The sequence below is a fragment of the Bubalus kerabau genome, unplaced genomic scaffold (genome assembly GCF_029407905.1).
Source record: "Bubalus kerabau isolate K-KA32 ecotype Philippines breed swamp buffalo unplaced genomic scaffold, PCC_UOA_SB_1v2 scaffold_70, whole genome shotgun sequence".
In the NCBI taxonomy this organism is placed as follows: domain Eukaryota; kingdom Metazoa; phylum Chordata; class Mammalia; order Artiodactyla; family Bovidae; genus Bubalus; species Bubalus kerabau.
This window is the reverse complement of record NW_026577924.1, coordinates 1,081,567-1,096,968: the sequence shown is the minus strand read 5'-3', so window position 1 is coordinate 1,096,968 and position 15,402 is coordinate 1,081,567. Positions and strand designations below refer to the sequence as shown.

The following is a 15,402-nucleotide window of genomic DNA, read 5'->3' as shown; positions in this document are numbered from 1 at the left end:
AAATCTCATCAGCTTTTGCACAGTTAATGTCTCTATTAGACTCGTTAAAAAAGTATCTTCTATGGTTAATAAAATGTAAAGACTGCACCTGCTATTATGCTAGCTTTCATTCTTACGTATTTTCACAGGGAACTTGCTTTAATGAATTTATTGTGAGAAGTTTTAAATCAAATTCTATGTCAGGATTTTACATGAATGTCCAAGAGGTGGTTAGATTTGTTCAACGTTAAACTAGGTATTATGGTAACTTCCTCATCAGTTAAATTACTAATTTAAAGTATAACATGTTTTTGATTAAGAGAAACTAACTTATAGAGAGATTTGGCTGAGAATAGACACCTGTTAAGGCCCTTTGTTGTACAGAATGCTGTGCTTTAATAAATCATGATGTTGTAATAGAATGGTATCTTCCTGAGTAATAATTTATAGTGTTCCTCTAGTAAATCTTGAATAGCTTATTTAACTTCTGTGGTCAAAAAAAAATGTTCTGCTTCCAGTCACATTTCTCTAAATCTTCATGTCACTTACATGTTTGCCATCATTTTTGCTTTACTGTATTTGCCTCTATGGATTCTTGAAATTTTAGCTTCAAAGTCGCAATGAATCTGGTTTCTCTTCATTTCTTTGCATGCATCTGTCAGCCTAGTGATTTAAGGAAGCAGCGTCAAAAGGTAAACTATTTAGTAATTTAGCAGGCCTTTGTTTCTCTGTGAAGTATTGAAGAGTCCTTATCGTTTAACGTGAATGAACACTGTGTGGTTATGTCCTGGTGAATAATTGACGGTTTAATGGAAGTGATGAAACTCACCCACCACTTAAAATGTGCTGATGGTTCTGTTGGAAATTGGTCATTCGTTGGGACAATTGTAACAGTGTGCCTTTCTCCCACTTGTTGGCCTTCTGATCATCTCATGCTTGTTTATAATAGACATAGTATTATTTATTATTTTTAAAATGTTCTTTACTTATGTTTTTGGCCATGCTGCACAGCTTATGGGATCTTAGTTCCCCAACCAGGGATCAGACCAGTGTCCTGGCAGTGAAAGTGCCAAGTCTTAACCTCTGGACCACCATGGAATTTCCACTTAGTGTTTTCTTATAAGAAATGACTGAATCAGAGCCATAGATGTTAGATTTGTGGGAAGCCAATTTAATGATGGTGGGTAGCAGTGTGCAGGAGACTCTGTGTGCCGGGCACGTGCTTTCCGAGTCTGTCATCTCATCCCCAGGTGAGGTCCAGTCTACTGCTATCCCCATTCAGCAGACATAGACACTGAGGCTTAGGGAGGCCGGGCACCCTGCCCAGGCTCTCACACCCAGCAGCATGGTGCAGACTGGTCTGATCAGAGCCTGGACACTTAAACATGGTGCCATCCAGCCACCTTTCCTCCAGAGGCTCTCGTGTCCATCACGGCATCCCTGATGGAGGGAGCATCAGGAGGGAGCTCGCTGCCTCTCCCCTCGGGTCACTTGGATGAGCCCCTGTTGTTGGAGTCCAGTGCCCCAAGGGCTGGCCTTCCTTGTCCCTCTCCTGCTCCCAGCCCGCTGACCGAGCACTCCTGGGCCTTCCCGCAGGACTGGGGTGGCTGTGCTCCAGTTCAGGCGGCTCAGTGCCCGGGAGCCCTTCTGCTGGGCACATCAGACCAGCGCCGTCCCCCTGGGGTTGGTGACCTGGGTGTGCCGCTCGCCTGCTCTGTGGCCTGCTTTGCCCTCCTGTTAAGTGGACACGGTGCTGCCCATCCTGGCCACGTGGGCACCAGTGGTGTGGCTCCCATCCTGGGGGAGGGCAGCCAGGCTGTGGACCCAGAGGCCTTCCTCAGGAGGAGGCCCGGGGGAAGGGGCTGGCCAAAGTCCCTGACTTTGAGGCAGGTGTTTGTCTCCACTGAGTCCATAGTCAACCCAGGTGTGTCACTTCCCTGCTCTGTTCGTTGCTGTTTTCTGATTTTTATAAATGCTTATTTTAACTTGAATTTGAGATTGATCCCTGTTCAGTTCCATGTGGAAAATTTCTAGCCTTTGTAGCCTTCTGTTGTCTGAGGGTTCTTGTTAGAGCTCAGGGGAGGGAGCCCAGTTTATCCAGCTGCTGTTAAACGAGTTCAGCTGCATTTTGCACTGTCACTTTGTTGTCACCAAGCTCCCGTGGGACTGCACAGGGTCCGTATTCTTTACAGAATCCCACGAAAAAGGCACAGGTTAGTTGGTTAAAACAGCACACTCATTGTTTATAAAAATACATGCCATGCATGTCTCCTAAAACCTCCCCTGGCTTAACCACACACCCAGATGTATGAGTGAGACCTGTCTGGACCCTGATGGGTTAATCTGTCCCCACACTGTTGCCACCACTGTCTTTCCTGTCCTCACACCCAGGACCAGCAGAAAAGCTGGGAGTCCAGGAGAGATCATCTCTCTTTTTGTTTTTTTTTAATTCGTTTGTTTTTTAGCTAAAAGATAATTGCTTTACAGAATTTTCTTTTCTGTCAAACCTCAACATGAATCAGCCATAGGTACCCATATATCTCCTCCCTTTTGAACCTCCCACCCCTCTAGGGTGATACAAGATCATCTCTTAGTGAAGACCAGGGGGTGCTTTATGGAAACCACTGTGAGCGAATGACACTCGAACTGCCTGTAAGTACTTCAGTGGGGAGCCCCGAGTCTGTATGTTACCGAGAAATATGATCCAGGCACATGGTGTTGGCGTGGAGGGGTTAGGTACCTTTTCTGTGTTTCTCTTGTTGTCATGGGTTCCAGTAACCTGCATCATCACTACAAATGATCTTGGGTGGTGGCACAAACTGTGTCTTTTTCTCCTTCAAACAGAAAGGTCTGGACGGCTTTGCTGAGAGGTTTCGTACTCTAGCTGTGGTGCTTCTGAGCAGCGTCTGGCGATGAGCACAGTCCTGTCATCAGGGCAGTTCATGCCATGCAGGGTCCACGGTGCCAGGGTCACTCTGCTGTCCTGCCCGGCAGGGCCATCTGGTCGCTGGATTCCAGAGAGGGCCGAGCCCGGCTGCAGGGAGGCTCCCAACCAGGGTCTCTGCACTCAGTCAGATGCTCTCGCTGCCCCATAGCCCTGCTTCTCTTGAACAAGACAGTCCTTTAAGATGGCATTAAGCTAGAACAAGGGGGTTTTTTGTACTTGGGGGAAAGCATAGCTAATAGATTTTCAAATAAGTTTCTGGTTATAATGTAACACCTGTGTGATTGCCATTTTCAAAACAGTCTATTGTTAGCCAATTTGACACTTACCTCACTCCCTCAGCTGCCAGCTTTACGGGAAGAGGTAGGAGATGACAAGACCGCCATCAAATGTGAAACCTCGACCCCCGCCTCGCCGCAGTCCCTTCGGCTGAGCCGCCTGCATACGGGGGCGCTGCACACAGCCACCCACGAGGACCTCAGGGACGCCCACAAGTAAGCGGCCTGTGTGCGCGTCGTCAGTTTCAGGAGCCCTGCGCCTCTTGTCTTGAAGGAGTTGCAAGGATGATTTTAAAGGAATACCATTGGGTTCAGTGCCTGTATTTAGTGGTGAACTTCAGGTGCTGGGGAAGAAGAGCTCAGTGACCTCAGTGATTTTAGAAAACGTCCTTCTCTACAGATTGACTCCTGTGGGAGCTTTCTTCCTGATCTTGGTAGAGGTCTGCCCGGCCCGGGGCACGTTCCTGACAGTGACGGCCCTGTGCCTCTCAGGTTCGCTCTTGAGTGTCCCTCCTGTTTCCTCAGGGGTCTCCTCTCAGGAGACTCCGTCCCCTCCTGTGACTGACACTGTCCTCATTGAGACCACCACCTAAGCTCCCGTCCTGAGCCAGGCAGCACTCGATGGACGACACATGTGGTCACTTGGCCAGCTGACCTGCATGGTGACCGTTGCTCTCCTGCCATGGCCGGGGACAGTCACCCTGCAGGAGGTGGGGGGAACTGCCCAGAGCAGGGGAGGTTGCCTTCTGCTGGAGCGTTTTCACCTGCTGAGCAGCGACCCTGATGGAGGGTCGGAGTGCCCTCTGCACCAGCTGGCCTGGAGTCAAGCCCTCCTCAGGGGAGAGCTCAAGGCAGAGAATCTCAACTTCCTGGGGTGGTTCTCTGTGTCTCGGAGCCTGCATTGCTCGTGTGGAGTGTGTTTGGTGAAGGAGACTCCACTGCCTGCTGCGAGGTTGAGGCGCGGGTGTTGCTGGGTGCCTGTTTCTATCAGTAGCTCTTGTGGAGGGCTGTGTGTTTGCACGAGGGTGCCAGTTAAAGGTCCTTTTCTCTCCCTAAAGCTCGACAGGCTCTCAGGACAACCCCGGGAACAACCCCAGCAGCAGCACCAGCAGGCAGGACTCGCTGCACAAAGCCCCAAAGAAAAAGGGCATCAATCAAGTCCTCCATCAGCTGCTTGTTTCGCAAGAAGGAAAAGGGCCAGCTGAACACCCCAACAAGGAGGCATTAGGACCAGGTGGGTGCTTCACCGTTCAGAGGGAGGAGGGCCTGCAGGCATCTCCCTTCTGTGTCTCCCCTGTTGTCCCCACGAGGCTCCAGTCACTCACGCTGGGAGTCCTCCTGGGAGCAGGAGCGGAAGAGGGGTCTGTCTTCTCAATGAGTCTGAGATGATCAGATGAGTTAACAAGTGGATGGATGGATTGATTAGTGAGTGGTGGATGAATGAACAGATGGCTGGCTGGCTGGGTGGATGGACGGAGCATGGAATGAATAAAGCAGATGATTGTACTCCAATGCTAGAAACATATTGTACGAAATTGATTGAATAGGAGCTGGGCAATGATTGTTTCCTCCTAACAGTGACACGTGTTTGGAAACTGCCTAAGTGCTCATCAGTGAGGGGTGAAGTACAATCTGTGGACACCCCAAAAGGAATAGCCCGCCCTCCTTCCTGCCACCTTCCCCATCCCAGGAGCTCATCAGGGGTTCTGCCCATGCCCTCACCCCACCCCACAGCCACACAGGTCCTCCTGGGGTCCCCTCATCACACAGGGTTATCACTAGGCCCTCATCTCACTTGGCTTCATCTTCTTGAAGACAGGATATGTTCCTGCCTCTTCAGCCACAAATTTGTTGAGTCTTATTTGTGCTGGGTGTGGGATTTACAGGGGTAAGTAAAGCAGATGTGATCTGGAGCACAGTTAAGTGACAAGAGAGAAAAAGGAGCAGGTTATTAAATGCGATCCCTATTATTAATATATACAACGCTGCGATGGATGGTGCATTGATTATATACCAGATGCTGTGTGTGCCCCTTCCCAAGCAGGTGTTGCCCCCTCACAATTTACAGAGGAGGACATGGTGAACGGTCACACGGTCAGGGAGTGGTGAGGGCAGGTTCACACCCACGCAGCGGGACCAGGCATTTTGCCAAACCACAGCCACCTCTCTGGTGGATGCCACCGGAATGAGATGGTTCTATGGCATGATGATTCAATGGACGTAAGTTGGAGCAAATTCCAGGAGATAGTGAAGGACAGGAAAGCCTGGAGTGCTGCAGTCCACAGAGTGGCAAAGAGGGGGACACACCTGAGTAGCTGAACTAAAACCTGAGTGTGTGCTAACTTGCTTCAGTCGTGACTGACTCTGAGACCCCAGGGACTGTAGACCAGTAGCTCCTCTGTCCATGGGATTCTCCAGGCGAGAATACTGGAGTGGGTTGCCATTTCCTTCTCCAGGGGATCTTCCCGACCCAGGGATCAAACCCCAGTCTCCTGCGGGCGGATGCCTTGCCATCTAAACCAGGACACTGCTAATTCCCTAGGCAAAATACAAAGAAAAGAGCTCATGTTCTACCAAGTGGAAAGATGATTTAAGAAACAGAAGGTGTCCTTTGTTGGTATCTTTGAATCTTTCTTTAGATTTCGTTGATTTTTACTATTAAGCGTACTTGAACAAGGCAAGAGAGAAACCCCAGAACTGAAAAGCAATTGACTTTTTTGAAAGAAACCTGTGCAGGTTAAGCACTCTTCGTTTTTGAGAGATGGTGAAATGCAAAATCTTGATTCAACACATATGACTTTGGTGAACTTTATTTCAAATCTCCATGATGAACCCCTAAGGCGTCCAGGAAGAAAGGAGTAGAGCGGGAGACAAAAAGAGCAACCTTTCCCCTTGGCGCCATCCCAACCAGCTGCTTAGTTCCTTCATCTCATGGACTACCATCTGGGCTTATCTGGTTTGTCTGATTCTTGTTTCGGGGCCCGTTTCTAGTCACAAGGCTGTCAACAGTGGGGGAGGGTGGGGGGTGGGGGAAGCCCTTCTTTCCATTCCACATGAGACCCAGTGGACAATCCAGGCTCTGGCCACTGCATAGAGCGTGCAGCAACAATATCAACGGTGATGCTGGTTAACAACGCATATTCCTGGAATCCACTCCGTTGGCTACTGAGTGTGTGCGGTGGTGGTCTGGAACCTATACCTGGAAGCTTTCTTGATGATTGCAAATGACACCAAAGTCCGAGGACGATGGAAGATCTTCACGTTTCTGCAAGAGCCACACACCTCCAGAAGGAACCGCAAGACTTGCCTGACATGGTCAAGGTCTAAGTATTGGACTACACGTCGGAAGGTCTCCACCTTTGCTATGGAAGTCAAACGATCTTTCTTGGAAATGAAAATGGATCACACTGAACGTTCACATTCTTCTAGAGCATTTGAAAAGCCCTAAACTGTAGAAATCTGCTGTACGAGTTCCTTGAAAGCAAGAACCCATACTGATGGATATGTCTTAATGCCTTAGATTGTGCCTTGAATATAGCGTACACATGAACCCAGGAAAGGAAAGAATGGAATCGCCAAATACACAAAGAGATCAAAAGTGCCGAGCCAAGTGACACCTTGAGGCTTCCAAGAACTTTTCTGTCTTTCACACACTAAGTAAATCCTGAGCACCTACGATGAGCTGGGAGGCATGTAATAAGTTTCTGGAACTAGAAGGCGGAGAGAAGCAGACACAGAGTTCCTGCTTTCACTGAGACGAATCTAATGATACATCACAGGCAGATCCTTGGAGAACTTGTCGAGGGGCCTCTACCCTCACCAAAACCTGGGTGTCAGGGAAGGCTTTTCAGAGTAACCATTGCGTTGAGGTCCATAGGTGGAACCTACGTAAACCAGGGTTGAGATGCAGGAAGAATTTCAGGCAGGGAAAACAGCATCCTGGAAGTCTAGGTGACCAGGGAAACTTAGGACGTTCAAGAAATGAAAATGCCCTATGGGATGGAAGCCAAAGAGTGCAGAGGGCATTCCAGGGAAAAGACATCCGAGAAGAACGTGAGGAGCAGGCATGAAGGGAATTGGTCATATCTTCAATATGATGGGAAAATACAAGAGCCGTTGGAGCAGGATGGTGACAGAATTGCATCTGCATTTCCAAACGGTCATCTTGCTCCACGTCACTAATGATTGGAGAGACTCAACTCCAAACGCCAAGGAGGGACCACTTCGCCCGAGTCCGATTGGGCCTCATTGCAATGTCTGTCCATAGCAGATGCTGGAGAAGCTGTGGAGCAAAGGGAACTCTCCTCCACGCTGAGTAGGAATGGGAGTTGGTACAGCCGGGATGGAAAAGAGTATGGAGGTTCGCGAAGGAACTAAACGTAGAAGTAGCCTATGGTTCAGCAGTCCCACTCCCAGGCATAGATCCACCCCCAGTACAAGCCAACAAGCTAGATGCCCCGTTTGGGCACATCGATCTGTGCGCGCGCTCGCATGCGCATGCGCGATCGCCTGCGAGGCTGGGGGTGGGGCGGGGGCTGGGGCTCTGGCTGGAGTCGGTGCAAGCCCCGGGATTGCCTGAGGCAAGCCAAAGGAGCCCCAGAGGGAGACGGGACGGCCGGTCGTCTGGTTTCCTGAAAGCCGAATGCGAATGCGGAGGGGCTCGCGGGCCGCGGGGAGGCAACCCAGGTCTGCAGCGGGAGTCGGGGCCCCGGCCACCCACTCACTCCCCCCGCCCCGGGAGGGGCTGGGGCTGCGGGGGTGGCGGGGGGGCGAGGGGGGTGTGGGTCCAAGAATTGGGACGCGGGGCGGGGGCTAAAGGACCTCTTCTGGTAGGCAAAAAAGCCTCCAGCACCCGGAATTCCCAGGTGGTCTCCCATCCAAGATAACTGAACAGGCCCGACCCTGCTTAGCTTCCGAGATCAGACGAGATCGGGCGCCTTCAGGCCGGTAGGGCCGGAGACGGACGCGGTAGCCGCGGGGCGCCCTAAGAGCCTTGCGCTTCGCCTCCCTTTCGCTCTGACCTGCAGGTCGGGCCAACGGGCCGCCCCTCTCCTCGGGGGGCCGTGCTGTACTTGAGCCGCACGACCCGCGACCGCACTCCAGCCTGCTGACGCCGGCCCGGCCCCCGAACACCGCCAACCCCAGACCAGCAACCGCCTGGCCGGGCCCGGGGGCCCGATGGGCTTCCAGGACCCCCCAGTGACCGGGAGGGCGTGCGTGCGTGCGCGCGGGGCCTGGGGGGTGGGCTGAGGGGTGCGGAGGTCTCGGCGCCCTCCCACCCCCGGCCACTCCAGACCCGGCCGCGCTGGCTGAGCGGGGCCTCCCCCCCCCATCCCCTTCGCTGCTCAGGGCCGCGCGACGCCGGAGGTGTCGGTCTTCGGGGCCCGCCGCCTCCCGATCCCCGCGGCCCGGGGGCCTCTGAACCTCCTGCGGGCCTAGGCGCAGCGAATCTTGAGCGCCCAACTTGCCCGGCACCTGCCCGCTGCCCAAACCCACCGGGAGCCACGGAGGCGCGGTCGACCGGAGCGCCTCAGCCCCGCCCCTTTGCCCTACCGAGGCGCCCCCCTTGTCCCCACGCCGCCCGCCAAGCACCCGACCTTCCTGAGAGAGCAGACGAACCACAGGCAGGCACACAGACAGACAGACAGACACACACACACACACACACACACGAGTGTGGTCTTTGGAAATACTTCTGTTCGTAGTTGCTGGGTTGAGCCCAACTCTTATAGGACCCATGGAGTGCGGCCCATCAGGCTCCTCTGTCCGTGGCATTTCCCAGGCGAGAATACTGGAGTGGGTTGCCATTACCTTCTCCAGGGGATCTTCCCGACCCAGGGATCAAACCCGAGTCTCCTGCGGGCGGATGCCTTGCCATCTGAACCAGCACATTGCGAATTCCCTAGGCAAAATACAAAGAAAAGAGCTCGTGTGCTACTAAGTGGAAAGATGATTGAAGAAACAGAAGGTGTCCTTTGTTGGTATCTTTGAATCTTTCTTTAGTTTTCGTTGATTTTTACTCTTAAGGCTACTTGAACAAGGCAAGAGAGAAACCCCAGAACTGAAAAGCAATTGACTTTTTTGAAAGAAACCTGTGCAGGTTAAGCACTCTTCGTTTTTGAGAGATGGTGAAATGCAAAATCTTGATTCAACACATATGACTTTGGTGAACCTTATTTCAAATCTCCATGATGAACCCCTAAGGCGTCCAGGAAGAAAGGAGTAGAGCGGGAGACAAAAAGAGCAACCTTTCCCCTTGGCGCCATCCCAACCAGCTGCTTAGTTCCTTCATCTCATGGACTACCATCTGGGCTTATCTGGTTTGTCTGATTCTTGTTTCGGGGCCCGTTTCTAGTCACAAGGCTGTCAACAGTGGGGGGTGGGGTGGGGGGTGGGGGAAGCCCTTCTTTCCATTCCACATGAGACCCAGTGGACAATCCAGGCTCTGGCCACTGCATAGAGCGTGCAGCAACAATATCAACGGTGATGCTGGTTAACAACGCATATTCCTGGAATCCAGTCCGTTGGCTACTGAGTGTGTGCGGTGGTGGTCTGGAACCTATACCTGGAAGCTTTCTTGATGATTGCAAATGACACCAAAGTCCGAGGACGATGGAAGATCTTCACGTTTCTGCAAGAGCCACACACCTCCAGAAGGAACCGCAAGACTTGCCTGACATGGTCAAGGTCTAAGTATTGGACTACACGTCGGAAGGTCTCCACCTTTGCTATGGAAGTCAAACGATCTTTCTTGGAAATGAAAATGGATCACACTGAACGTTCACATTCTTCTAGAGCATTTGAAAAGCCCTAAACTGTAGAAATCTGCTGTACGAGTTCCTTGAAAGCAAGAACCCATACTGATGGATATGTCTTAATGCCTTAGATTGTGCCTTGAATATAGCGTACACATGAACCCAGGAAAGGAAAGAATGGAATCGCCAAATACACAAAGAGATCAAAAGTGCCGAGCCAAGTGACACCTTGAGGCTTCCAAGAACTTTTCTGTCTTTCACACACTAAGTAAATCCTGAGCACCTACGATGAGCTGGGAGGCATGTAATAAGTTTCTGGAACTAGAAGGCGGAGAGAAGCAGACACAGAGTTCCTGCTTTCACTGAGACGAATCTAATGATACATCACAGGCAGATCCTTGGAGAACTTGTCGAGGGGCCTCTACCCTCACCAAAACCTGGGTGTCAGGGAAGGCTTTTCAGAGTAACCATTGCGTTGAGGTCCATAGGTGGAACCTACGTAAACCAGGGTTGAGATGCAGGAAGAATTTCAGGCAGGGAAAACAGCATCCTGGAAGTCTAGGTGACCAGGGAAACTTAGGACGTTCAAGAAATGAAAATGCCCTATGGGATGGAAGCCAAAGAGTGCAGAGGGCATTCCAGGGAAAAGACATCCGAGAAGAACGTGAGGAGCAGGCATGAAGGGAATTGGTCGTATCTTCAATATGATGGGAAAATACAAGAGCCGTTGGAGCAGGATGGTGACAGAATTGCATCTGCATTTCCAAACGGTCATCTTGCTCCACGTCACTAATGATTGGAGAGACTCAACTCCAAACGCCAAGGAGGGACCACTTCGCCCGAGTCCGATTGGGCCTCATTGCAATGTCTGTCCTTAGCAGATGCTGGAGAAGCTGTGGAGCAAAGGGAACTCTCCTCCACGCTGAGTAGGAATGGGAGTTGGTACAGCCGGGATGGAAAAGAGTATGGAGGTTCGCGAAGGAACTAAACGTAGAAGTAGCCTATGGTTCAGCAGTCCCACTCCCAGGCATAGATCCACCCCCAGTACAAGCCAACAAGCTAGATGCCCCGTTTGGGCACATCGATCTGTGCGCGCGCTCGCATGCGCATGCGCGATCGCCTGCGAGGCTGGGGGTGGGGCGGGGGCTGGGGCTCTGGCTGGAGTCGGTGCAAGCCCCGGGATTGCCTGAGGCAAGCCAAAGGAGCCCCAGAGGGAGACGGGACGGCCGGTCGTCTGGTTTCCTGAAAGCCGAATGCGAATGCGGAGGGGCTCGCGGGCCGCGGGGAGGCAACCCAGGTCTGCAGCGGGAGTCGGGGCCCCGGCCACCCACTCACTCCCCCCGCCCCGGGAGGGGCTGGGGCTGCGGGGGTGGCGGGGGGGCGAGGGGGGTGTGGGTCCAAGAATTGGGACGCGGGGCGGGGGCTAAAGGACCTCTTCTGGTAGGCAAAAAAGCCTCCAGCACCCGGAATTCCCAGGTGGTCTCCCATCCAAGATACTAAACAGGCCCGACCCTGCTTAGCTTCCGAGATCAGACGAGATCGGGCGCCTTCAGGCCGATAGGGCCGGAGACGAACGCGGCCGCCGCGGGGCGCCCTAAGAGCCTTGCGCTTCGCCTCCCTTTCGCTCTGACCTGCAGGTCGGGCCAACGGGCCGCCCCTCTCCTCGGGGGGCCGTGCTGTACTTGAGCCGCACGACCCGCGACCGCACTCCAGCCTGCTGACGCCGGCCCGGCCCCCGAACACCGCCAACCCCAGACCAGCAACCGCCTGGCCGGGCCCGGGGGCCCGATGGGCTTCCAGGACCCCCCAGTGACCGGGAGGGCGTGCGTGCGTGCGCGCGGGGCCTGGGGGGTGGGCTGAGGGGTGCGGAGGTCTCGGCGCCTTCCCACCCCCGGCCACTCCAGACCCGGCCGCGCTGGCTGAGCGGGGCCTCCCCCCCCCATCCCCTTCGCTGCTCAGGGCCGCGCGACGCCGGAGGTGTCGGTCTTCGGGGCCCGCCGCCTCCCGATCCCCGCGGCCCGGGGGCCTCTGAACCTCCTGCGGGCCTAGGCGCAGCGAATCTTGAGCGCCCAACTTGCCCGGCACCTGCCCGCTGCCCAAACCCACCGGGAGCCACGGAGGCGCGGTCGACCGGAGCGCCTCAGCCCCGCCCCTTTGCCCTACCGAGGCGCCCCCCTTGTCCCCACGCCGCCCGCCAAGCACCCGACCTTCCTGAGAGAGCAGACGAACCACAGGCAGGCACACAGACAGACAGACAGACACACACACACACACACACACACGAGTGTGGTCTTTGGAAATACTTCTGTTCGTAGTTGCTGGGTTGAGCCCAACTCTTATAGGACCCATGGAGTGCGGCCCATCAGGCTCCTCTGTCCGTGGCATTTCCCAGGCGAGAATACTGGAGTGGGTTGCCATTACCTTCTCCAGGGGATCTTCCCGACCCAGGGATCAAACCCGAGTCTCCTGCGGGCGGATGCCTTGCCATCTGAACCAGCACATTGCGAATTCCCTAGGCAAAATACAAAGAAAAGAGCTCGTGTGCTACTAAGTGGAAAGATGATTGAAGAAACAGAAGGTGTCCTTTGTTGGTATCTTTGAATCTTTCTTTAGTTTTCGTTGATTTTTACTCTTAAGGCTACTTGAACAAGGCAAGAGAGAAACCCCAGAACTGAAAAGCAATTGACTTTTTTGAAAGAAACCTGTGCAGGTTAAGCACTCTTCGTTTTTGAGAGATGGTGAAATGCAAAATCTTGATTCAACACATATGACTTTGGTGAACCTTATTTCAAATCTCCATGATGAACCCCTAAGGCGTCCAGGAAGAAAGGAGTAGAGCGGGAGACAAAAAGAGCAACCTTTCCCCTTGGCGCCATCCCAACCAGCTGCTTAGTTCCTTCATCTCATGGACTACCATCTGGGCTTATCTGGTTTGTCTGATTCTTGTTTCGGGGCCCGTTTCTAGTCACAAGGCTGTCAACAGTGGGGGGTGGGGTGGGGGGTGGGGGAAGCCCTTCTTTCCATTCCACATGAGACCCAGTGGACAATCCAGGCTCTGGCCACTGCATAGAGCGTGCAGCAACAATATCAACGGTGATGCTGGTTAACAACGCATATTCCTGGAATCCAGTCCGTTGGCTACTGAGTGTGTGCGGTGGTGGTCTGGAACCTATACCTGGAAGCTTTCTTGATGATTGCAAATGACACCAAAGTCCGAGGACGATGGAAGATCTTCACGTTTCTGCAAGAGCCACACACCTCCAGAAGGAACCGCAAGACTTGCCTGACATGGTCAAGGTCTAAGTATTGGACTACACGTCGGAAGGTCTCCACCTTTGCTATGGAAGTCAAACGATCTTTCTTGGAAATGAAAATGGATCACACTGAACGTTCACATTCTTCTAGAGCATTTGAAAAGCCCTAAACTGTAGAAATCTGCTGTACGAGTTCCTTGAAAGCAAGAACCTAAATTGTAGAAATCTGCTGTACGAGTTCCTTGAAAGCAATAACCTATATTTATGGATATGTCTTAGTGCCTTAGATTGTGCCTTGATTATAGTGTACACGTCAACCCAGGAAATAAAGAATTGAATCGCCAAATATACAAAGAGATCAAAAGTGCCGAGCCAAGTGACACCTTGAGGCTTCCAAGAACTTTTCTGTCTTTCACACACTAAGTAAATCCTGAGCACCTACGATGAGCTGGGAGGCATGTAATAAGTTTCTGGAACTAGAAGGCGGAGAGAAGCAGACACAGAGTTCCTGCTTTCACTGAGACGAATCTAATGATACATCACAGGCAGATCCTTGGAGAACTTGTCGAGGGGCCTCTACCCTCACCAAAACCTGGGTGTCAGGGAAGGCTTTTCAGAGTATCCATTGCGTTGAGGTCCATAGGTGGAACCTACGTAAACCAGGGTTGAGATGCAGGAAGAATTTCAGGCAGGGAAAACAGCATCCTGGAAGTCTACGTGACCAGGGAAACTTAGGACGTTCAAGAAATGAAAATGCCCTATGGGATGGAAGCCAAAGAGTGCAGAGGGCATTCCAGGGAAAAGACATCAGAGACTAACGTGGGGAACAAGCATGAAGGGATGTGATCATATATTCAATATGATGGGAAAATACAAGAGCAGTTGGGGCAGGGAGATGATAGAATTTCTCTGCATTTCCTAAATGTCGTCTTGCTCCATAACACTAATGTTTGGAGCGACTCAACTCCAAGTTACAAGGAGGGACCACTTCCACGAGTTCGAATAGTCCTCATTGCAAAGTCTGTCAATAACGAATGCTAGAGAAGATGTGGACCAAAGGGAACTCCACTCCACAAGCAGATTGTGTGGGTGAATTCTCTAAGAAATTAAGGGAAAGAGTGCTACATCTTGTTTATTGTATTGTGTTTGGGGGGAACTATTTTGGAATTAGAGGAGCCCATTCCTCAGTGTATGATTTCCAAACTAGGCAAGTATAATTACAGTCTGATAAGATGTAACTCAAATAACTTCTGAATGTTAATTGATTTTGAAAGAGGAAATAATCTTGCAAGAGAAATATAGACAAACAGGAAAAGCATAGTTGTCAATATATTAACCTAGAGATGCTACAAATATTGTTTAAGAAATATGAAAGTTTCATGGAGTATTTCTCATGAAGGAATTATTTCCTCTTAAAAGTCAAAAGGGCTTCCCTGGTGGCTCAGAGGTTAAAGCATCTGCCTGCAATGCAGAAGACCTGGGTTTGATCCCTGAGTCAGAAAGATCCCCTGGAGAAGGAAATGGCAACCCACTCCAGTATTCTTGCCTGGAGAATCCCATGGATGGAGGAGCCTGGTGGGCTACAGTCCACTGGGTCGCGAAGAGTCAGATACTACTGAGCAACTTAACTAACTTAACAGTCAAAAAGGATCATGAGTCCACTCATAAAAATGATTTGTTCTTCAGTTTTATCATGAATTACCTGACTAAAGGATGATTATGTATTGTATTATTCCTTCAAAATTATAGCACATTGTTCACTTTCCAGATTTTTTTTAACTGATATTTATTTAACATTGACTCTGTGCCAGCACTGCAAAGCCCACCCACACACCCTACACCAATTTTGTGACTTCATTAGAAACCACTTAATCAAGCAAATTCTATAGTTGCCTCTATTTTACATCCTAAATCGGCACATTATATGTCGCCCTACTTAACACTATTAAGATTATCTCTTTTTTAAAAATTCTTGATAAATATAATTCCTGGCTTCCTCACAAAATAATTTACATTATATAAAAACTGGAACTTTGTCTAATTTATCACTGTATTCTTAGCTCTTCGAGGAATATTAGTACTAGATATTCAAAAGACTTGTATTAAATGAAAATGATTTCAGTGGGTCTCAAAAGAACTTGTCTTTAAAAGGCATTGGTGTGGGGAGCTGCCCGTCAGAACGGGGTCCTTTG

General features: G+C 51.3%; 1 protein-coding gene and 2 pseudogenes across 2 annotated transcripts in view; 1 reads left to right on the top strand and 2 right to left on the bottom strand.

Annotated features, from left to right (window-relative positions):
- Positions 1-5,803, top strand: part of LOC129641031 (liprin-alpha-1-like) — a 106,239-nt gene extending 100,436 nt beyond the window's left edge. The window contains exons 4-7 of one of the 2 annotated variants that reach the window (XM_055565884.1): positions 2,551-2,631; positions 3,266-3,417; positions 3,602-3,693; positions 4,260-4,576. In XM_055565884.1, the coding sequence (XP_055421859.1) occupies positions 2,551-2,631; positions 3,266-3,417; positions 3,602-3,693; positions 4,260-4,429 (495 nt within the window). In that variant the 3' untranslated portion in view covers positions 4,430-4,576. Of the gene's footprint in view, positions 1-2,550; positions 2,632-3,265; positions 3,418-3,601; positions 3,694-4,259 lie in introns of both variants that reach the window. The other variant, XM_055565885.1, reaches the window with a different exon arrangement.
- A 2,238-nt stretch (positions 5,804-8,041) lies between these two features.
- Positions 8,042-8,162, bottom strand: LOC129641055 (uncharacterized; annotated as a pseudogene).
- A 3,245-nt stretch (positions 8,163-11,407) lies between these two features.
- On the bottom strand, positions 11,408-11,527 carry LOC129641107 (uncharacterized; annotated as a pseudogene).
- Positions 11,528-15,402: the final 3,875 nt, after the last annotated feature.